This window comes from Indicator indicator, chromosome 27, assembly GCF_027791375.1.
Source record: "Indicator indicator isolate 239-I01 chromosome 27, UM_Iind_1.1, whole genome shotgun sequence".
Classification (NCBI taxonomy): domain Eukaryota; kingdom Metazoa; phylum Chordata; class Aves; order Piciformes; family Indicatoridae; genus Indicator; species Indicator indicator.
In genome coordinates, this window is record NC_072036.1 from 6,990,692 (window position 1) to 7,013,417 (window position 22,726).

Genomic DNA, 22,726 nt, shown 5'->3' on the forward strand with positions numbered 1-22,726 from the left:
TCTGGTCTGCTTTGTTTTGTTCTGGGGAACAAAAATGTGCAGCTGTTGCTTGCTTGACCTTAAATGGAGATGATCTGGGCTTTCTCCAGTGGGATTAGAAGTCTACCACCAGAGCATGTTTCTTCTCATAAATTTATTTAGAGATCCGTTGATGTTTGGGATAATGTCCAAAAAGAGACGTGTTATACTTCAGCATACCAACTCCTTTATTTATATAATAATGCTACTACTTTTATTCACATTGGCCATAATTTCCTGGACTATTTCTCCCTTTTCCTCTGCTAGTTTTTAAAATTCCAGCTGTAAACACTGGCCACCTGTATAATCTGTAAGGAGTTGAGATGTCAGGATCTAGTCCACCGATAATCCCCAACTGTGTGAAAATGAACTCTAACCCAAGCCCAATTCATTGTAATAAAGAAGTTCAGCAGTGAGGCTGAGTACTGAGGTTAGTGTAGTATGTCATGGTGCTGCTGCAGTTTCCTCTCACACTGCAGGTGTACCTCTAGGAACTGCACCACTGAGGTTCTTGTGTTGCACATCTGTAGTTTAAAAGTAACTAAAACCAACAAGAAGCAGCAGATGTTCTTATAGATGTGCACTAGTTTGAGTGGGTGTTGAAGCTGAACACTAACATGAAATACTTCCTTTTGTAACCAGTGTTTTCTGGACTGATTCTGAGATGCTTCCTGCAGCATGTGAAATTGCTTGTGGCCATGTAGGTACCAGCAAATGTGGCTTATGAGACATTTTTTGCTGAGGGATAGGACCCAGCTAATACATCCTTCAGTTACATTTGTACTACAAGTGACCTAAAAGAAGATGGGAGTTTCTTCTTCCTTCTAAAAATGTAGGAAAAGCAATGTTTTCAGCTGGTGTGAACAACTTCCAGCTTTACACCAGATAAGGAGATAGTCAAATCAATTTAGAGACACAAACATCCTTATTTTATGCCTTTGAAGGTTTTTTGCTTGAATTTGATATGGATTTATGGACCATAAGTTTGTGTGCCTATAGTGCTTATGTGTGACTTCAATGATGCTCATTCACATCTGGAATCACAAATGTTTTTTGGATGTATGTGAACGAAGTTGCTTTTCTGAGGCTGCAGACATTGCTGCCTGTGTAGTGAGCCTCAGTCTCTGCTGGCATTATATTAAACAGCTCTGCTGAGAAATCTAGGCTTTGTGTTGTGTTATTCTTCTCTGGGACAAGAAGTTACTTTTCCTAAGTAAAAGTAGTTTCATCTTCACATTTTGTTCTTCATGATAAACAAGTACTGTTGCAAAGTGATTTAAAAAAAAATGTACAAAATAAATTAATAGAAAACTATACAGCTTGGGCTAAAATATTTTTTGTTTTGGGAATGCTGAAAGCACTGGCAGGACTAGCCATCTGACTGTTGCTACCCAAACATGTTTTCAGAAGGTCAGCTTGAATATTTTCATTTTAGTTGCTGTTACTGGCATGAACTTTTAGCCATTAAAGTGGATGGCAGGGCTCAGAAGTAACGCCTGTTTATTGTCTTTGGTGCTTTGACCCAGTGTCAGATGTAGGGAAACAAGAAATTTTGCCTGGCTCTCTGAAAATCCAATGTCCTTCCTCTTCCATATCCCATAGGGAGCACTTAGTTCACTTGGAGGCAACACAGTTAGCACAGACTTGTCCCACTTAGCTTTTTTTATTTTCCAACAAAACATTGAAAGTACAGAAAGTTGTGTTCTTTCAAATACCTGGTTGCTTTCTTATCAATGAAGTTTACTTTCTTTTACTAGATTAATGAAAGTTAAATAATGAAATAGTAGTTCATTATAGTAATGCAAAGTGTCTTCAAAATAGCAATGTGATATAGGAAATTCAGTGCTCTTCTTTACAGTGGAAGTGGTTTTTTATCTCTAAGAGATGCCTGGGAGAATGGTATTTTGATATTTACTGGTGTTCTCAATTGGTTAAGCTGAACATTGTGCTTTAGGTGGTACCCTGAGATCCTTATACCTAAGAAACTGTGTTGAGTGTCTTTTGAGATAACTGTTCTAGGAAGCACAGATACTAGTTGTGTTATTTGACATGCTGTGAGTGATGGATGAACAGCAAGGCAAAGGCATATGGAAGAGAGATAAAGCTGGAAAACCATGTTCAAGTTGCCAAGGGGTGGTGCTGGATTGTCTCCACAGAAATGGAGAGTGCAGAATGGAAGAGAAGCAACTGGGGTTTGGATTTTGCTACTACCTGTCTGTAACTGAGGGTTGTCCTAGCAGAAATCCTTAAACATTGCTCAAATGTGAATGCATTAGCAGCATTTAGAAGGGGAGGGATTCTCTCCTGCGAAGTATTGCAGTGGCCACCCTCATGGGATGTGGAGGGGGAGCTTGTAGACCAGTGGCCTCAATGTCTTGCCTCACTGGGATTCTTCGTTCAGATGAACATGGTGATCATGCAGAACAGACATTGAAAGGGTTTTCATGCTAATTTTTAGTTGGTCCTACTTTGAGATGTGCATATGGAAAATGTGAAGCAGAAACACCTGCCTTTCTCTTGGCTGGTGTGACAGAATGATGTCATTCTTTGCTTCCCTTATTTCTTCTGCCCATTATCTTGCCTTTTTTTTTTTCTTTCTTGTTTTTTCCCTGTGAAGTGGCTATGAATAAGATAAACAGAATCCCCATAGTGAATGTCAGCTATCTGTTGCTTCCTTTCTTTGTTGCATCCAATTGCAAACACTAAGGTAATTTTTGTTACTTCATAGGATCAGAAAGGCAAAGGTATAGAGGATTCCCCAAGTTCTGCCCACCTGAGCTGCCCATGGAGGTGGTAGAGTCACCATCCTGGGAGGTATTTAAAAGATGTGTGGATGTGGTGTTGAGGGATGTGGTTCAGTGGTAGTGGTTTGGTATTATTGGTGCACTGTTTGACAGTGTAGTTTGCTGCAGATGCCACGTTTTTAGCACAGTGGCTCATCACAACACTGAGAATCATTTTCTTCCTCTCATTCTCTCAGTAGTAGACACCAAAGGGAATCTCCAGCTGGAGCATCAGGACATCTGCCTCTGTATGTGACACTTTCTAGCATGATGAAAACCAGATTCAGATCTTGTCAAACAGAGTATGCAGCTTCATCTCCAGTTTGGTTCCAAGAATAGTTTGGATGGATTAGGACTTTGCTTTTCTTCCTAATTCCATCAAAAACTTAATTCAACACGTTTATTTTTCTTTAAGCAGGGAGAGTCTCATTTGTATCTGTTAAACCAATATTTTCCTTTCAAAACGGTTTCTACAGCAGAGATTCTGCTGTGGTTTTGTGCTCCTTGGAGAGGTCCTTGATCGAATGGTCTTTGCTGTTGTCTCAGTTTCCTTTCTGTAGAATAAGAATTCTGAGGCTAATTTCTTAAGATATTTCGAGTCCTGCAAGTGACAAGTACTAATTGCTGGTGATAGAGATGATATTTATTTCTTTTTAAGTGTAAATTTTTCTTTGCTCTTTTCTGCTTATATTAAAAAAGTGCTAGGGCTCCCCTCACCCCCCTCCAGTTTATCTCCTGAGGAGGGAAAACACCTTCACACACTGACACGGATGTTCGAATGCACCCTTACATCATCCTGCTGCTTTTGCTAGAGACAAGTGTGTTTCAAGTACCCCTCATAAACTCAAGTGGGAAAGGTTCATAATCTGGACTGAAGCCAAACAGTTTAAATATCTGTCACTTGCTCCACACGCAAATTGTGGAACTGTCTTCCATGCTTGTGTGGTTCCCTGTTTCACAGGCAGTCTGGTGTTAAACTGGCTGCAATTCTTCTGGTTGTCTGTGGTGGAGAAGTTTCAGGCCAGGATTTTGACAGCTGGCTTTAGATATTCCAGGATCTGATTTTCTGTAAATTTCTGTAGTTTGCTCTGAAATTTAGTAAATCACACTGGTACACTGTCTCTCCATGTATGTTTTTTAAACAAAAGGCCAGCATCTCTCCTAATCATTCCTTCTCCATGTGCTGGCAGTTACGACAAGTACAGAAGTACCTGTACGAAAATCTAAATGCACAGGGTCCAGCAATTTGCTTGGACTCCATTCTTCTTGCAAATGCCCATAGAGACCCGTTCTGGATTGTTGTTTTTAAATCAAGTGTGCTTATGAACTTGTGTGAATACTTCAGTTTGTTGTCATACAAATATTTTGAATATTTCTCCTTTATTTTTGTGGGAGGTTTTTATTTCCTTTTAACTTCAGTTAAACATGGGGAATGTTACGGCTCGTGTTTCTTTTAACTTCACAAAAAGCTAAACCAAACAGAAGACAGGAGAGAGGCTCAGACTATTCTGGTTTGGGGGCCAATACCCTTTGTGGAATCTAAAGATCCTCCATTTGATTAATTGGGACTCTTAATAAAGCAGTTGCAGAGCATCAGCTTCCCCTAAATATATACTCCTGCTTCTCATGGAATTCAGAGTGACTTAGCTCCTTCCATATATTTCCATGTTTTTGCCCATGCTACTTTCCAGGCCAGAACAGGAAACAAAAGCCTGATAACAGTGAAGCTTTCACTAAAAGCTAAAAATTCTCTTTGTGGAAGCTCCCTTTCATCTCCAGATTTTATTTTATTTTTTTGGTAGAGAACATTTGAATTCAAATGTAATGGGAAGATAAATTGAACACTTAATAAAACAAGTGCTTCTATACTTAGGAAATACCCAATTGTTATCAGTGGAAAATTCCAGGCACTGTTGCTTTTAACGTCACATTAAGTGGCACCTAGAAGTGTTTTGTGTTCATAACATTTGCCAGAATATAAATGGAAAGGATTTCTGACAAAAATAACATTGGTGTTGTGTGGATTATAAAGGAATGCCATAACAACACATAAAAGCAAGAGAAGTGTAATTGTTCATAGGAAGATAAGCAGAAGAAGGTATATAATCTAGCCTGCAGCTCTGGGAGTGCCACTTTCACCCTTTCAGAATGTAGTAGCTTAAGGTGGCAGAGATGAGAAAGTCACAGTGGACTGAGTGGCTGCAGCCTCTTCTAATGAGACTGATCCATTGACTTGCACAGTAAAAACCTGCATCTCCAGGGATCCTCCAAAGCCTTTTCAGAGTTAATGACTTCTGAGCTTGTTGCTTGAGGATTCTGCACAATGCCATCAAGAATGGCAGAGGGAATGAAACCTTAATTGGTGGCCAGCATTCCAGATCAGTTCCCATACTAATCCCCTGTGAAGATTTCTGTTTTATTCAGGAACCCTTGCTGGATGCAGATTATGCATATAGAGATCTTTTGTTTTGCAGATTCTGCACATAGAGATCTCTGAGTGTAGACTGGGGCTGAGCTGCTGCTCCTCTCTGTCCTCTCATAATTCAGACAACCAGCACAGGCAGGGCTATTTCAAAAGATAAGAAAAAAGCAGGAGGTTTTGGGTTTCTTCTCTTATGTCACTTTCATGTGGGAGTTCCTTTTCTTGAACCAATTGCGTATCTAAACACCAGGTCTTGGTCAGTAGCCTGACAGTGTCAGAGCAACTACATAGTAGCTTGCTTTTTTTTCAGAAGCTTAGAAAATACTCAGTCCACCAACTGATATTTTTGGAGGGTTTGGCAGCATCTGGAGTTGAGATAATTTGTCTTGTCGTTGTGAAGCTGTGCCACTGCAAGAGGTTTTCTCGTGCATTAATTCTCCACGTAGCAATGCGTGCCAGAGCCTGACTTGGATGCAAATAACCTTCATGGGCATGGGGCAGGGGAGCATGCGGGCTAGGGCTGTCAGGAGGGAGCTGAAAGGTATGAATGTTTGAAGTGGTGAGAAGGGTCAGGAGAACAGGCCCCTCTCCCTTTGATAGCAACATAAATTTAGGCCATGTTTAAGTGACCATGTGGTTGCTATCAATCAAACCCCTGCAACTGTGCCTTCCATAGCAAATATCTGCTTTATTTTTTTTTTCCCCCCTCCATGGTGAGCAGCATACCTGACCTTAGCATTTGTTTTTTCCCCATCTCTCTTAGTATCCCAGCAACCGTTTACTTGTTATGCTTTGCTCTTAACTCCTTTGCAAGCTGTTGTGTTGAGGGATCTTGTCTTCCCCTCCTGCTGTGGTGATCAAACTTGACCTTGATAAAAGTTCAGAAGCCTCAACTGCAGTATAAACAATGCTGGGGAAGAAATAAATGTACAAATAACAGTAACTCCTAGGACAGTCAAAATCCTGTCTGACTTACATGGGTGAAGTCTGTGAGATCTCCAATAAGCACATAATGCCTTGTGTGCAGCAGGGCTTTCATTGGTGAAGGAAGCTTCAGCAAACATTCTTGGAAGAAGGGTAACTGTTGGAAGAAGTGCTGCTTTGAGGAGGCATTTTAATGCTGTTTAGTGTTTTCATATTGAAATCTTTCCACTTTCTGGAAGATACGATGGTAGTGGGGTAGTCTGTAAATAGTTATAGCATTAACATAGCTAATCTCTCTGCTCTATGTCTGTATTTCTCAGTACTTCACAATGTGATGTTTCAGTTCTTGTTTTAATTATGTCCTCCTCACGAAAGATTCCCCAAAGAGTGCCTTGTGTACCGTAGCTGGAAGCAGAGTGCAAGGGCATGATGCGAGGTCCTCTCACTGTGACAGCTATACATTGGTAAAAGTATAGCAAAATGTGATAGAGCCTAGATCTTGTTGCCAAGAATTGTAGTGATTATATCCTGCTGAGCAAAATACTGGCTTCACTGGATGGCAAAGATGGAGCAGAGTGGAGTGGGAAGTAGGTGGTGGTCAGATACAGGTACCACAAGTCAGGATTTCTTGAATCAGCCTTGTTTCTACCCATCCAAGAATCCTTTATAATGTTTCTTTCTGGCTGTTCTTTCTAGTGTTTCAGCAAGGCTCAGCTGCTTTCTGTAGAAATGATTTCCTTGCCTTTCATCTAAAGATATTTAAAATTAGGGCCTGATTCCATGGTGGCATCCTCCTCTTGCTTTTCCTGCACAAGAGCTACCAGCCCTGTTGTGCTTTGCTGGCAAGAAGATGATGGATGATTTTCTGGGCTTTCTGAATTAAAGGAGCTTTGTGAACTGAATCACTCAGCTTGATGTTAGGAAGAAATCTGGGTGGGGAGGAAGGGATGGGTAAATTCTTTTTTCCTTACCCGGGGCAGGGAGCAATTGCAGAGCTTATCAGTGGCTGCTGCTCTGCCTTTCCAGATCTAATTCTTTTCCCATCACAGGGTAGTGCTAATACTGCACTTGGCATTGTTGCTGCCACATCCACCTCTTCTTCCTCCTTCATTGCATAATGAGGTGATAGGGCAACTGCCCTGTCCCTGAGCACAGCCAGTGGAGACTGTTGGCTCCACTGTCAGTTGAACTAAAGGAACATTTGTGATCCCACTGACATTGGTGGTGCTGATTCTTTGCCTTAGATCAGCTGTGGGTGCAAGGAATTCTTTCTCCTGAATAATGAATGCCTATAAAATGAAGTGAGAGAAGAATGCTACCAGCAGAGGAGGGGTTTATCATGGCACAGGGCAGTGCAAACAGTTGGCCAAAAGGGATCATTCACTTAGCATAACTTTTGACACCCTGCTAGCTGTTTAGTAACAGGCTTTACAGTTGTAGTACAGACAGGGCTGAATTATTTACACTGCAGCTTTCAGAAAACAAGCCCTTTAAAATCCATTACTTTTTTGGAAATTAGGTATCAGTTTGACCTTTAAAATGGGAGGCAGCATGTTAGGTGGAATGCTGTGCTCCTCTGTGTGCTGAGACACCCAACTGCTTCAGGCAGAAACTACCAGCATGTTTGGAGAGGATAATTTTAATTAGCATTATTGAAAGCCCAGCCATTATTGGCCTTAGTTACCCAAATGTTGTTATTCTGTAGTCCAGAGAAAAAAATATTTTCCCAGTGTTAAAAAACATGATGGAATCGGTCAGCAATGTGTGTTCCAGCAATAAATATTTGCATATAGGCTAGTACAGCAAAGATTTTTTTAATGTTATTTTTTTTCTAGCAGCTAGCTGTGCCTCAGCAGTGACTTGAAGGCTTGCCAGGTCATGAAAGTCAAGGCCAAGCCCTTGTCAAAAAACAAACTAGTGAGGACCTTTGGATGCCACTGTGCAAAGGATACTGTTTTAACTGAACAGATGTTTTCAGTGCAAAGCTGATGGTGTTGGAGGAGGTGCCAGGTGACAAAAATAGTGGCATTTTCTGGGGCAACTGGAGAAGAATGCTGTGTGTGTGACAAGCTGGTATCTGAGTTTGTACTCCTGGGGGATTCAAGTCGAGGACTAGGAGTTGTAGATGGCTTTCTGTATCTTGCACTCACTATTTGGTTTAATGTCCTTAGGAGGCAGAATAATCAAATGTAAGTGGACCACCTCTGTGTTGCCACACCTTTCAAAGCAGCTAGAAAGCTTTGGAACAGTCAACACCTTGTGCTTATGAGTGGTGTGTTGTTATTCTGGGAAGTGCTAAGAAATATTTTTAGCATGTTCTTTCAAAAAAAAAAAAAACTGGCTAAAACATGCTATCAAAAACATAAATATTTTTAGCATGTTCTTTAAAAAAAAAAAAACTGGCTGAAACATGCTATCAAAACCAGAAATACATTTTGTTGTTTTCATCTGTTCAGAGCAACAAATTGAAGTACACAGTTATCATACAAAGTAGTATTTTGTTAGTTTTTATGTTACATGTATGCTCCATGAGATTAGATGTATTTCAAAGGCAAAGCATCTCAGTTAGTCAGCAAAGGAGGCTACTGGGCATGAGATTTTTTTTTTTTAACAGAACAACCATGTTACACTATCACTAGCATCTAATTGACAAAACACTGCTTTGGTCTTAACTTTGCAAAACTCATTGCCTTGCTTTTCAGAAAGGTAAGGATTGAGCTGAATAGACTGAATGAGAAGAAAGACTCTTTTTAAGTTGCAGAAGAGACCACAGCTGTCAGGAGCTGGTTCCTGACTTCAGCACGCCATGGTGGACAGGATTTTAGGCAATGAATTCTCTCAGTGTTATAATTCCTAGCAGAACTTTGACCAGAAGCATGGACTGCTTGACAATGTTTTGCTTGATATTTGTTCATGATATGTCTTGGCCTTAATGCAGTTTATTGTTGTCTCAGTTTACTGTTTTGGAGGCTAATTCTACAACCATTTTATGCAGGCTCCAGCTGGCACGTCTCGTCAAAGTTACCCAGCTACCAGCTATCAGGACTTCAGCAACTGGGAGTCTCTAATGAAAATTAAAGAGGGGCTGTTAAGACAGAAAGAGATCGTGATCGATCGGTGAGTAACCTGCTCCTGCTGCATTGACTGCATTAGATCATATGAAAGCTATGATGTAGAATCTGACTTTTCAGGAGAGCTGCATACTCAGTAAAGTTAATAGCTTCCTGTCCAGCAAATATTTGTGCAGAAATATATGGGAGCTAATCCTTGCTAGGAGAGAAGAGTGGCTGCAGGCTGCATCTTGTACAGAGCTGGAAATGTACTTAGGAGTTTAATGCCTCAGCTTCCCCATCTCAGTTTGCCAGTCTAGGAGTTTGTATCAGACATCCTTCTGCTTGTACAGGGCTTGGAAGTGACTTGCAGGAGGAAAACTGGTCAACTGCCTTGCCCTGATTTTCTTTTAAATGACAAGTACAGAAATGCAATATACCGAAGCCAGTTGATAAAGCTTTGAGCAACTGGCCTTTGCAGTAACATTCAAAAGTTCATACAAATTATTCAGATAATAAAGTATTAAATCCAAGATCCATATGTCAGTAAATATATCACTTCTTATTAAAATTGTTATTAATATGAAATGGGCCTTGGCAGCAGCTCACTGTTAGGTTTCTAATATATCTGAAGTAATTTCTGGAGTTCTCGATGTTTGGATAAAATGAAGCCTTAATGAGGAAAATGTGCTTTTAATAAAGGGCTTGAGCTTAATGAAGCTTACACTAAATTAGCAGATGTCATCAGGAGCTGCAGAGTTTGAACGCAGGACATAAAAGAAGAGCATTTTTATATTGGACATAATTATCATTTGGCTTAGTCTGGATTTTAATAATAAACTCTTGGCTTGTGGTTGTTCTGATCTTGAAATAGTTGTGCCCTCTTACTGATAGTTGGCTCTACAGCATGAGGGGAACTGTGTAAAACAGGTGTGGGTTGGATCACAGGAATGTCTGGCTCCTTTATGACTGTTTTCATATCTCATCTAGCAGTTCCTCTCTTCTAATGGGTGGAATAGACTGAGATTGGCCATGATTTACTTTGGGATGAGGATTATTATGCTTGTGCAAGATCTGTTCCTTCTTCTATTGTAACAGAGCAAGGAACTGCAGTGGTTTAAGGTGTTTCTACCCACTAGCAATCTGGCCAGTACCTCTGCTGGCATTGCCCTGATGAGGGTTGGCATCAGCTTCCCCAATTTGATGTGGCATCCTTGTATCTTTGGTTTTACTCCTGGAGAAAATGGTACATAGCTGCAGTCCAAAATCCTGGAAATAGAACCCCATTATAAAGCACCAGTATGAGGTGGAGTGTTAAGACTTGAGTTTGACTAATACCTTTCTTCAAGGCACTAACCAGAAGCCTTATTGCTCATATTTAATACACAAGGACACGAGGCCTTGCACTGAGAGTCAAGATGGTGTTCAGGAGTAAATCCAGGTCTTCTGGCTGCTGCTTTTCCTGAGTTTACTTTAAACTTCTTTCCAGAATTTTGGTTTATTTGGGAATAAAAACACAAGTTTGCTGAAGTGTGGTTAATTTGGATTCAAGATAGTGGTAATCGTGTTTCAGTATTTCTTCTTTCAGGAGGTGGAAGAGGAATTCTTTTGTTGACTGAGGTTTGGCAGGAGGTGTTTGCTGAGAAGGGCCTTTGTACCTGTGGTTCTCATGGAGTTATACAAGGTGTAGTCTCCTTAAGTCATGTCTTATGGTGAATTTACAAATTGGTAACTGGAGGATGCCAGCAAGACTTGTTCAGTTCTGAGTGTGGAACAGAAGCTTGGGAGAGATGGGTTAACCTCCTGCTGAGAGGAGCAGAATAGCACCTGCCATGGTGCTCTGGCCCCAGCTGTTTGCTGCTGACTGGTACAAGGAACAACTGGAGGAAAAGAAGCACACATGGGAATACTTTCTCTTGCCCTCCAGCCTCACATCCAACCACAGGGTGATTACCCAGAGGTTTTCTTTTAAAGGTTAAATCCTCTTCTGTTGGGAACTGCACTGGAACCTTGCTAATCCAGGAGGTGGGGGAGACTAACATCACACTGCACGATTTGTTCTGCATAGCAGAATTTCAGTTTGTTGAGGTGTGGGAACTGGAGGCTTTTGTCCAGGGCAGCATCCTTAAGCTCATCTCTGCCCTTATCTTGTTAAAAAAGGCAGGAGGAAGAAAGAGAAACCTGCTGTCTGCTTCCCTTCTTTCCACACAATAATAAAACAACAACAAAAATCTGGCCCTTCCGGATTAAGTTATTAAACTTCCTTGTGTTGCATTGGAAAGCTAACAGTTTGGAATAGCTGCAAGCAAATTTCAAACAGTCATTAAGAATTATGCAGGGAACAATGCTTAGAATGTAAATCATCATACTTGAATACTTTGGTGTATCAAAGCCACAAATAGAACTTTTAAAAACCCAGACAGCCACTTAGATCTGTCAATAAAACAAGTGGCTTGGTTTTTATTCTCTACACTGTGTTGAACAGCGGATTTATTAATAGATTAGTTAAAATGGATTTGGTTTGTGTAGGCTGTTCAGCATAACAAATGCATCATTTTAAGTGTAAATGTACCCAGCATCATAAATGGGTGGGTTTAAAAGTGAGGTTTGTTTGCCTTTTGAAACTGCTCTGAGGGATCACTGCCAATTTAATGAGCTTAAAAATGGTTTTTAAGTCTGCTCTTAAAAAAATGAGATGGAGATGGTACTTTCAGGAAGTGAAAATGAGAGTGCCATGAGGAGGGGAATACAAAGAGTTGTGTGAGTGATCACAAAGGCACTTTTTAAATGTGTGTCTTGTTTTCTGCATATGAGAGCTGTTGGTACAGGCTGTGAATAAGTACTTCAGGATTTCATCTGCAATAGGAAATCTGCTGCTGTAACACTTATTACTGGAATGTCTGTCACCTACTGTACAAAATAATTGGATGATATCATTGCCTTCCTTCTCTGGAGGTTTAGTATGGAACACTGTGTTCTATTTAGCACCAGAGGGAGCCAGCAGTGTTTGTGTTGGTTTAGAAAATTACAGCATCACGTTTTAGTTCTTTGTGTTGCTCCTCCATTCAGTACATTCACAACACTGAAATTGCAGGGTTTAGTACAATTGCAAATGTCTCTTGAGACTGGGCAGCCACTGTAGGTGTTTGTAGTGTGGTCCTGGCACTGTTTGTTTGGCAGGGACTTGTTTTGACAAGAGGTATGTGAATAAATGCCAAATACCTGCACGTATGACATAAACTGCTGAGAATAACATTGTGTATGCAATGTTCTCTTCTGGACAGTTTGAAGGCATTTGAACAGCTTTTTAAGGAAAGGTAGGTAGAGAAGTATAATTTTTAGAGAATAGCTGTCATTCCTCAGGGTGTAGTAACATGACATTCTTAAAACAGTTGCTAAATCATTAACTTTCCATCTCTAGCTGAGTTATGCTTAAATGTTTTCACTGGGACAAGAGGTTTAGATTTTCTTTTCCTTGTGTCAAATTGTCCTGACTTCAGTAGTTGTCATCAAACTGTTTGTGCTCTGATACTGCTACTAGAGTAAAGCTGTAATTCTCTAAATTTGGGATGATCTGTTAAGATCTTCAGGACTAGGATGTCCACTTGAGTGACAATTTGATGTCATTTTGGAGGAAGCTTTCAAACTTTACACCACCCAGGGGCTGCTCGCTTATATGTGGTAACTCTTGAGTTCTGTCCAGGGAGTGCAGCTGCCAAAAATCTCCTCGAATGTCTAGCTGTGAAAAATACTGTTTGCTTGTAATAATAACTTTAAAAAGATGCATTTATCTTTTTCCAATCACCCAGGCAACTTGAAGTTGAGATTTTCTTATCTTGGGCTGGTAAACTTTCAGGAAGATTTACAGAGTAAGATTATAGAATAATCGCTTTAATTTTTAAAGTTCACCTTTGCAGAGATATTTAGTCATAGGGAAGAAATGGCATTTGTTAACATTAGTTTTCACATAATAACCTAAACACTGGTAATAACACAAGGCTGCAGGGCTAGAAAGGACCTAACCTATCCACCAGGCCCTAGGGAGGACAAGCTATAGTGGTGTCACTCCTGGTAGATGTCTAAGATGTTGCTATCAAAACCAGCAGATGTTCTGCAGCCTTTCTGGGTTGGACAGTGTGGTGATTTATTAGCTGAAGCATTAGAAACTTTTCCTAATATGACTTAGTCTTTCCCCCTAGGTCATGTTTTCTAGACCTGTGGTAGATTTCATTACTCCTTTAGATCTCTCCAGCTGATGAGTAGTCATGGCCTACTTTGAACTGAGTGCTCACCACTCTTGCAGGCTCTGCTTGCATGTGTTTGCTTTTTGCTGTACAATAATCTGCGATCTCACATCCTATTCTGTGGAACTAGTGCTGAGACATTTTTCTGTTCTGCAGATTTAAATATTTTCGGGAAGTTGTAGTATTTGGCAGAGCAAAGAACAGCTGGGGAGGTACAAGGCTTGCTCCATGTTTGTCCTGTCAAGAGACTGCAGGAGTCAAAAACCTGCTGCTGTGGAAGAGAGGATGGAGCTCTCTGTGTAAGCAGGCAGTTGTCTGTGTCTCACTCAGGCCTCACACTCCTTTCACTAACTAGCCCAGAGCATTTGAGAGTCAAGTGCTGTTGCTGACTGTGCTGTTGCCTCTCCTGCCTCAGCACTAGCTTACCTCCCGTGGCTCAGGTTAGCATTTCAAACCTCCATGGCATTCAGAAAAGTCACTTAAAACTCTGTCCATACAGAACAGGAATCACCTCTTGAATCACAGAAATAGTGTTCCCATCTTCTCTTCTAGATAAGTTCTGTGACTGGGGGAAAGGTAGTATTCACTTTGCACTGCAGGCTCTTAATTTCAGCAATAAAACCAGACTTGACTGCATAGGAAGTTGGAGCTCATCTTTTCTCACGGTTTTTGCTGGTGTTGGAATTCTTTGGCGTTATCTTCCAAGCTACAGAAAACATATCCACATTGTTTTTAGGACTTTGTTTACTACTGATCTCTTTCCCTGTCAGTACTTTGCACGTTTGAACTTTGTGGTCCCAAGAGATCATGCCTTTAAGACAAAGGGATATAAAAATCAGTATCCTGCTTCTTAAGCCACAAAGCAGCAGACGTCCAGCTGCAGCGTGGAGTTACATTACATTTGTAAAAGAAAGGATCCGTATTCTCTTACTTTGCATCCTGATTCTGAGGAAATCTACTCAGGCATTTTCAACTCTTTCTCCTTACCTCAGAACTTTTGAAGGTAAGAATCAACTGTCATTTATTTGTTATGAGTGTCCCTTCTGTGGCGGATGAAGCTCTATTCTAAAGTCCCCAGTGAATATACTGCACCTGTATATTGACATGGAATGTGGGACTTAGACTTACACTAATTTAAGGCTCTTAAAAGTTGAGGGGTGGAAGTTATTCTGGTGCAGTTGTGGCAGCTTGGCTGGGTGATAGCCGTGGTGTGCTGTGAAGGGAAAGGAGAGCTGGAGCAGTGCTGCATGGATTCTTGCCTCCCCTTCTCACCAGCTCTCCCTAGCCAGTCCCTTGCCTTCAGCATCATCCTAGGACCCCAGCTCCAGGAAATTTGCTCAGGGCCACCATCATTATATTACCACAAGGCTGTTCCTGTTTTTTACCCCACAGCTCCTCCAATCCTAATCACTTCTCACTCTGCTCTTTCCCTTCCAGCCCCACTAGGGCTAGGGGATCCTGTGAGGTGCTGAGAGCTGATGTCCAGGGCACAGTAGGAGGGCCAACAGCCTCTCACCAAACAGATGAGGCAGCACAGTGCATTTTTCTTCTTGTCATCTGCATATACCAACTGAAAGTGAGCTGCTTATTTACAGATCTGGCTTTAGGCAAGCTACAGTTACTTGATGCTAGGGCACACTAATGGTCACTGCAGGAGAAGGGGATAGCTGATGGACTGGTTTGCTCTTTCCAAGGGCTTAAAGCATGGTGTTCTTTTTCTCCTTAGATGCATAACTCATTGAAAGTATTCTGAGATTTACTTTTGTTCCCCATTCCTTTAGCATCAGAAAGACATTTGAGCCCCAAATACAGGGGCATTCAGGATTTTAAGGGCTTTCTTCTCCAGCAAAGGACACTGACAGAGAGAGACTTGTCAGAACTGTGCTGGTGTGTGGCACTTCATTGATTTTAGGCCTTTTGAGTGTGGGCTTTTAGCTTCTTGACTGAGGTGCTTCAGTTTGATTGAAATTTTTGGGCTCAACACAGAGGTTGCTGTGTGGGAATGGAAGTATCTGTGGCAGGCAGCAAGTGAGATAAGGAGAACTACTGTCCTTAGACATCATAGAAGTCATTACACAGAATCAAGTATCTCAGTGAGGTAGCCTAGTGCCTAGTGCCAGCAGTTCCTGTAGTTAGTAATTCTGGGAAAGGAAAGAGAATAGTACAGTCTGGCATGACAAGTTTTCAACTTCTTCCTTACAAAGTGTCATTGCAGTAGTGAAACACCACTGAAGTCTATAGCAAAATAAAATAGTAGTTAATTTAGTCTGATTTAATTTGTTTTTTGTTGTTTGGGTGGGTTGGTTGGTTGGGATGTTTTGGATTTTGGTGAGGTGTGTGTTTGTTTTAAACATCTTGAACCCTTGTTTGCAACAGTTAGAGAATTTCAGTCTGTTCTAATCTGGCCCTCAGCAAACACAGAGGTTATCAACATTGTGTGCATAAATACACAAGGTGAGAGTAGCAGTGGTGTCTGAAAGACAAAATCCCTCAGTTTCAGGATTGTTTCTATCAGCTAGAGTGGCAGTTGCCATGTGTCTGAGCAGAAACTTCAAAGTATCTAAATCATAGAATCATCATAGAATGGCTTATGTTGGAAGGGACCTTAAAGGTCATCTACTTCAGCCTCCCTGCCAAGGGTGGGGATGCTTCTCAGCTAGATTTGGTTGCTCAAGGCCTCATCCAGTCTGGCCTTGAACACCTACAGGGAGGCGGCAGTGCTGAAGGTTTTGGGTTGGTTTGGGGTTGGGTTTTTGGTGGGTTTTTTGTGTGGTGTTTTTTTTTTTTTTTTGGGTTTTGGTTTTTTTTTTTTTTTTTTTTTGAGAGTGCTGGGATGATTGATTTGTAATAGGGAAGCTTCTGGGGACAGTGTTCCTGCCATACTATGTGACCTGTGTTTGTGAGAGCATCTAAACTTTCTACGCTCCTTTAAATAAAGCTCACAGCCTGTGCTTATACAGTGGATTAATAGTAACAGCTGTGGGCTAACAGAGGATTAAAACTGTCTTAGCATATGAGAACATCAGTGATAAAATGCATCTGGTATGAAGTCTCCAAAGACCTCTAGGATTGTATGTAAATAGTAAATATGTTTCTATGGTGTGTGTCTTCTCTTCTGCTTGTGACCGCCAGGCTGTTTTCAGAGCTTAGTTTCTGGGTGCCGTGAGGTTAATGATATTTTCAGTGAGGCAGCTATGTGAAGAAGTTGTGCAGGATCTACACGGCCTTAAAACATTTCTAGGGTGCATTTTGTTGGCAAGGTCTGATAATAAACTCGAGAGTTTCATGCTTTGCAGAGTGAAGAGCAGCAAGCTGGTTACAGTCTGTGCTAGCGCAGCTCCGTCTCGCCCCGGATTAATCTGTCTCACCTTTTTTCCTGCAGGGATTTGATAGGGTAGGGAAAGGATTATGAAAGGAAATATGGTAATTTGGTTGAAACTACACTGGAATTTCAAAAACATGTTAAAACATTTAGTCCAGGCTGTAGTGTTTAGTTCAGGCTGTTGAATCCTGCCTGCAAAAAGAAGGTGCTGCTAAGATCCAATCAGCCACAAACTGAAAATCCTGTAGTGCCTTCAAGGGCTAGGTAACAGATGGATAAATAGTGTTAAAGCATATCAGGCAAAGATACTTTAACAGATCTGTCTAGTAAGTAATAATGTGAGTACAAAATGAAAAATTACTTCTATTCATAGTTTGAGACAATTCATACTAAATTATTTTGATATCTGTGACCAAGCTTGCACAGAAGTCATAAAGGCTTTATATTTTCTCATGACTACACAAGCTCTTGGGCTCAGATAAGGTCTGTTACAGGATAAGAGCATGTTCTTTTACTTAATCTTCAAATCTGCTTCTTCCACTATAAGTTCAAAGCTTTTTGTTTGTAGTGCTATTGTACAGACACCAACCAGAACCATAAAAAGTCCTCCTTTAGTACCTACTCCTTTTATATTTGTACAAGTCTGTGCATCTAGATAGTGGAATGAAAGAAGGAAGCCTCAAAATCACCTGTGATGGTACAGCAGATTTGATTTAAGACTTGTCTTGGAGTCACATAAATATTCAGTTGCTCTGGTTTTATGAACTGCATTGAATGAGTTGTTCTGAGGTGCTACCAAATTATAACTTGTTTGTACTCTTTCCCCGTTCGCTGCTGTTCTTTATAGATATAAAACCAGGGAAACAAAACGATGTTCTGTAGATGTACATTATGTCTTCTGCACCATGTATAGTTTAAAGATTTGACTTCTAATATATTCCCAATTCTTAAAATACTGAATTCCTCCCTTTAAACCAAATACAGTTTGGCTGATGGCTAGCTAGGAGAATGCATGTGGCTATAAAATGTTCCCATAATTGGGTTTACACATTTTTACCTCTTAAGATTTGTAGTTGGCATATTTTCAATTTTTTTGTTAGTTTACAGATCGTATAATGCATATTTTGTATACTCATGATAACATTTCCAAGATGCTCTTCTTAAACACCACCCTCTCCAAGTCTAAAAATAGCAAACCAACTTCAATCTTTTTCTCTGCTTTTAGAGGATTTGTTTTTCCAGTGTGTGCACAAGCAAATCTTCTCCTTTGAAGCTAACCTGTATTTACCATTTATCTTCTCTTAAGATTGGGTTTAGTCATCTCAGTTCAGCATCATCTTTTCCAGGGAATCCAATCATACTGCATGCTTAGAGGTGAAGCTTTGAGATGGCTTGCATGCAAATATGTCCTAGTATGAAAAAGAAGGGAAAAGGGAAATAAAAGGAGTGTACAGAATTGGTTTGAAGTTTGAGAAGGTTGCTCTGTGTGTTTGTGATGGGTGCTGACAGCTCCATACTGGAGTCAGTTCCAGAGGTGCTCATCGCTCCATAGAGATTACAGCACACCTCACAGGGCTGTCATGTGGACTGGGGCTGAGACCTGGCTTGAATTTGCCCTGCAGTCATGGTAATGGTAGTTTAAATGCAGTCATGATTTAAACAGTGATATGATTTGTGATATAATTAAAAGTGATACAATACTGATACGGTGTCTGCTGTACACTGGCCAAGTGATTGGTATGAGGTTAATTCTGGCTTAGTGTATGTGGTGTGGTACTTTACCCTAGGAAGAGGATAAAAGAAAATCTTAAGCAAAAGAAAGGCCTTGCAGGAAGACCATGCTGAATATCTTTTATAATAACTTGTTGTTCTTAAGTTCTTCCTGCTCCTCTTGATTTGTAAATCTCTTTAACCTGTGTCAAAAGTCAGCCAGGGGCTGAGCAGAAGTCCACATAAAATGAAGGTGCAACTTTCGTTTGTTTTCATTCTGCTTTCTGTATGCTTTTTCCTGCTTATGCTTGTGGCCCTAGGAGCAAATGACAACAGAAGCTTCCCTCAACCCCTACAAAACCCACAGAGTTTTCAGATCTTATTTCTGCAAGGTTTGCTTATTATTGCCAGCTGAGCACAGACTCTTTGGGATGTGCTTAAATGAAAGTTACATGGCAAATGTGGTTTAATAGTTTATGTCCTGATGAGATGCTAGAAGTAGAGTCTAGACTAGTGACAGTCTGGCTGTGGTGGGACAAAGTCCCCAGCTGCTGTAGATCCAGGATAGTCCAATAGCATCATTACAGTATTCTCTAGCATAAGTCTTAAAATCTCTGGGTTTTACATCTCTATTCCATTCCTTTTCAAATAAAATCTATTACAGGCAAAAGCAGCAAATTAATAATTTACATCAGAAGATAAGGGAGAATGAATTACGAGCTCAACATGCAAGACTGAACCATCTTGTGAACTGTGAAGACCCTTACCTGACTAATTTGCAGGTAGGTTGGATATTTTTCTTTCAGCTAAGCTTTCCATTGCCTGGTAACTGACACCTGAAAGCATCTTCAAAATTTACTGCAGGCCAGAGTGCAGAGCTGTTGTGATTACTGATGGTTCTGTAAGTGTATAGCCACAAATCATATAGAGGAGAATACCCTGCAAGTGGTGTAGCTTACCATAGCTTTGGAGAAATCTAAGTTATGTTAACATTTTGTACATACTTGCTCTGAAAGCTGATAAAAATGAGGTAAGGAGGAAGGATTTTAACACCAATAAGGGTTTGACAGCATGCATGTAGCATGGTTCTACAGGGAGATGCTAGGAGATAAGCAGTTTGGTAAGAGAGCATCTGAAAACAACTGAGGGAAGGTTTTCTGAAAAGAAGGAAGTACCACCAAAGGAGTGGTTAGATTGACTAGTGCTGATCATCTGCTTTAGAAGAATCCTGAGGTTAGTCCTATCTCATTTCAATATATTCATTTTATAGAGTGTTTCTCTTCCATGGGGATGGTCTAATAATGCAGCGGCAGTGATTTGTTTTGAAAACACTTACTTGGATTTTCAGGGGGTTTCTTTTGGAAGGAAAGTCACACCTCTTCCATAAATCTGAGGGAGAAAGTGGCCTCACAGCATTCAGCTTCTTTATTTATCTTGCTTCAGATTCCTGAAGTACATGCTGTTACCATGTGTTTTAATGTTTGAAAGAATCAAACTCCACCCTTCCTGACAGTGGAAAAAATGCAGGACCGTTTTCTGCTGTGCTGCTCAAGTCCATGGTGGTATGTGTGCATTCATTTCTGTGATGGTTTTCTTTTCTTTTTTTGTAAGCAGCCACAGTATGAGAGCACAGCACTGCAACCTCACCTTGCAGAAAGACCAACATCCCACCTTGAGGAGCTCGAGCGAAAGGTTGCAGCGGCTGAGAATAAGGGACTGCAACTCACTGAATTTATAAAACAAATTTCAAACAAATCTAGTGAGGAGAAAAAGAAGATGGAGGAGAAAGTAAGTGGCTTTCATGTTCCAAGTTTCTTCTTGACAGTTACAGCAGCATGTGTTTTGTTTGCTAGAAAACTACTTAGTGTGTGGGTTGCTAAGCTATTTTCAAAAGGTAGCTAAACTGTGATAGAGAAAATGATAGTTGGTGATTGTAGATGTTGGTAAGGGATAAATCTGAACTTGCAGTGAATACATCCTAAAAAGTGATAGGAAATGGCAATCATGATGATGGTTTTAACCAGGTATCAGTTAAACTTGCATCAAAGAAAAGCTGCTCAGCTCCAAGCATTCTTGTAGCTTGAAGTGCTTATCGCACTAAAAGTGTCATTTGAAAATGCAGAATGAGTGTGAAAGTGACATCCTTCTTTATAGCATGGCTTGTGTGTGTGGCCTTCATGCTTTGAGATGTGCTTAGGAGCCTGCATGTGCCTGCTCAGCAGGAGTGATTCTCTTGTAGCTTTGCTAGATCTGCAGAGGAGTCTTCAGTCTGAGACAAGGAAGGGCTTAGATGGCTGTGTCCTTGGAGCTGTCTCAACAAGGGGTTTCTTTGGAAGCTGGATCAATACCCAGGGGTAGTTTTGAATGTCCTGACAGCCTCCTTTTATTGCAAGCAGGAACGTGCTATGGATCAGGTGGTTCCTCATTAATGTAGTGGGGATACATTGTCACTGGGTCGTATTACTGGGCTTCCATTTGTATTAATGCAGATTCAATGGGTAGGAGCAGTATGATACAGTGAAGTGGCAGGTGGGAAGATAGAGAAGAAAGCATAATTCATCTTAAATTCTGCCTCACTAATTCTTATGAACACTACTACTAATACTATCACTCAGGAAGAACAGAAATCAAATGCTGCTGCTTCCTCCTGTCTCAGCTTTTGCTGTTGTGTTCCTCACTGTATAGGAGCTGCTGCTGTGGGTGGTGGCAGTGCTTGTGCCAGCCAGCAGGTCTATGGCTAGAAGCCTGATTCACTGCACAGTCTTGATTCATCCTCAGTTTTGTGGCCCATATAGAAGGCTACCTGTGGAAAAACTTCCCAGACATTATTGACTTGAGCTTTTCAGTAGGCTCCATTACTGTGCTCTGACACTGCCAGTGTCACACATTTATTGCTCAGTGAGATGGATGTCTGTAGCACCAAAGTATGTTTAGCACTTACTCTAGTGACAAGTGCTTGTTATCTATGAGTTACTATACCTTAGTTCAAGCAATAGAGATATTATTTTTCATTTTATTGATCTGTGACTGGAAAATATTCTTTTTTCATGCCTCCTTTCCTGCTTTTTTGTCCTAGTTAATAAGCAAAGTAAGTACCAGGAATATAAGCAAAGATTATACAATATAAAAACTTTTTGCAGGCTGATAGACAACGTAGATGCCTGTAGAAAAGGCATTTTAGAAAGCCACAGTTCTGATGTCCTCTAAGTGAATTTTCAGATTGCATTAAAGTCAGGTTTTTGGCTCCAGTTCATGCTAGGTCAAGATCATGGTCCCCATGTTTTGTTTTCTTAGGCCAGAGGAAGAGGATGGACTAAAATAGTTCCTGATCGTTTGTTGCATATGAACATCTCCCTTGGTGAAAAAAATTAAGAATATTTTAACTGTTGAACTGTTTATGTTCTCAGTTCACAAGGCACATGGAGTGTTCTGGGCAGAGGTGAATCCACTGGAGTTTGTGGTCACGTGTGGGTCTGTGACTTGGAGCTGCTGGGATTAATCATGCTTTGGTTTAGGTTGTTGGGGATTTTTTTTTTTTTTTTGTCAGTAACCAACCATTTCATGCAGCTGCTTCCAAAGCAGATGGATTTTTCACTGTAGTCATAGTACCTGTATTCTTACTTTCTTCTAGCTTAAAACCAGAGACCGATACATTAACAGCCTGAAAAAGAAATGCCAGAAAGAATCTGAGCAAAACAAAGAAAAACAAAGACGAATTGAAACCTTAGAAAAATATCTGGCTGACCTACCAACACTGGATGATATAGAAGGGCAGACTAAACAGGTAAGGCAAAGGGACTTTGGTTTATGTTTTAAAAATGCAAGTGAGCTCCCTAACATCTATTATCAAATCTTTTACTCTTTCAACATCTATTTTCCCCCAAGCTGTGTTGGAAGAGATGTATTGCCTTGTTTCAGCACGGTAGCCGTTAGGGATTCTCATCCTCAGATAAGTGAAAGGGGCCTAAGATTATACAGAAGGTAACTGCGAGGCTGTGGCCTGCTCCAAGGCTTTCTGCTCATGTGGCATAGTGTCTGACTAATGCAACCTGTGTTAGCTCCAAATTCTAGAAGAGAAGAACAAGCAACTTCAAGAAACTATGACTGAGTTGGAGAAGAAGCTCGGAGAGGCCCGGTCGCAGTGCAGAGAGAGAGAATTGCAACTGGTGTGTCAGAAGAAAAAAGAAAAAGAGCTGGTCACAACAGTCCAGAGGTATGAACAGCTGCTTGGGTTGTGCCCTGAAATGGAGGTA

The 22,726-nt window shown here is 40.7% G+C and overlaps 1 protein-coding gene across 1 annotated transcript in view; it reads left to right on the plus strand.

The window, feature by feature from the left end:
- The window catches only part of CEP85L (centrosomal protein 85 like), a 93,765-nt gene that overhangs the window by 63,549 nt on the left and 7,490 nt on the right, over positions 1-22,726 (plus strand). Inside the window, exons 6-10 of the mRNA XM_054393022.1 lie at positions 9,143-9,264; positions 19,138-19,255; positions 20,088-20,261; positions 22,105-22,257; positions 22,532-22,686. Of these exons, the coding sequence (XP_054248997.1) occupies positions 9,143-9,264; positions 19,138-19,255; positions 20,088-20,261; positions 22,105-22,257; positions 22,532-22,686 (722 nt within the window). The remainder of the gene's footprint in view (positions 1-9,142; positions 9,265-19,137; positions 19,256-20,087; positions 20,262-22,104; positions 22,258-22,531; positions 22,687-22,726) is intronic.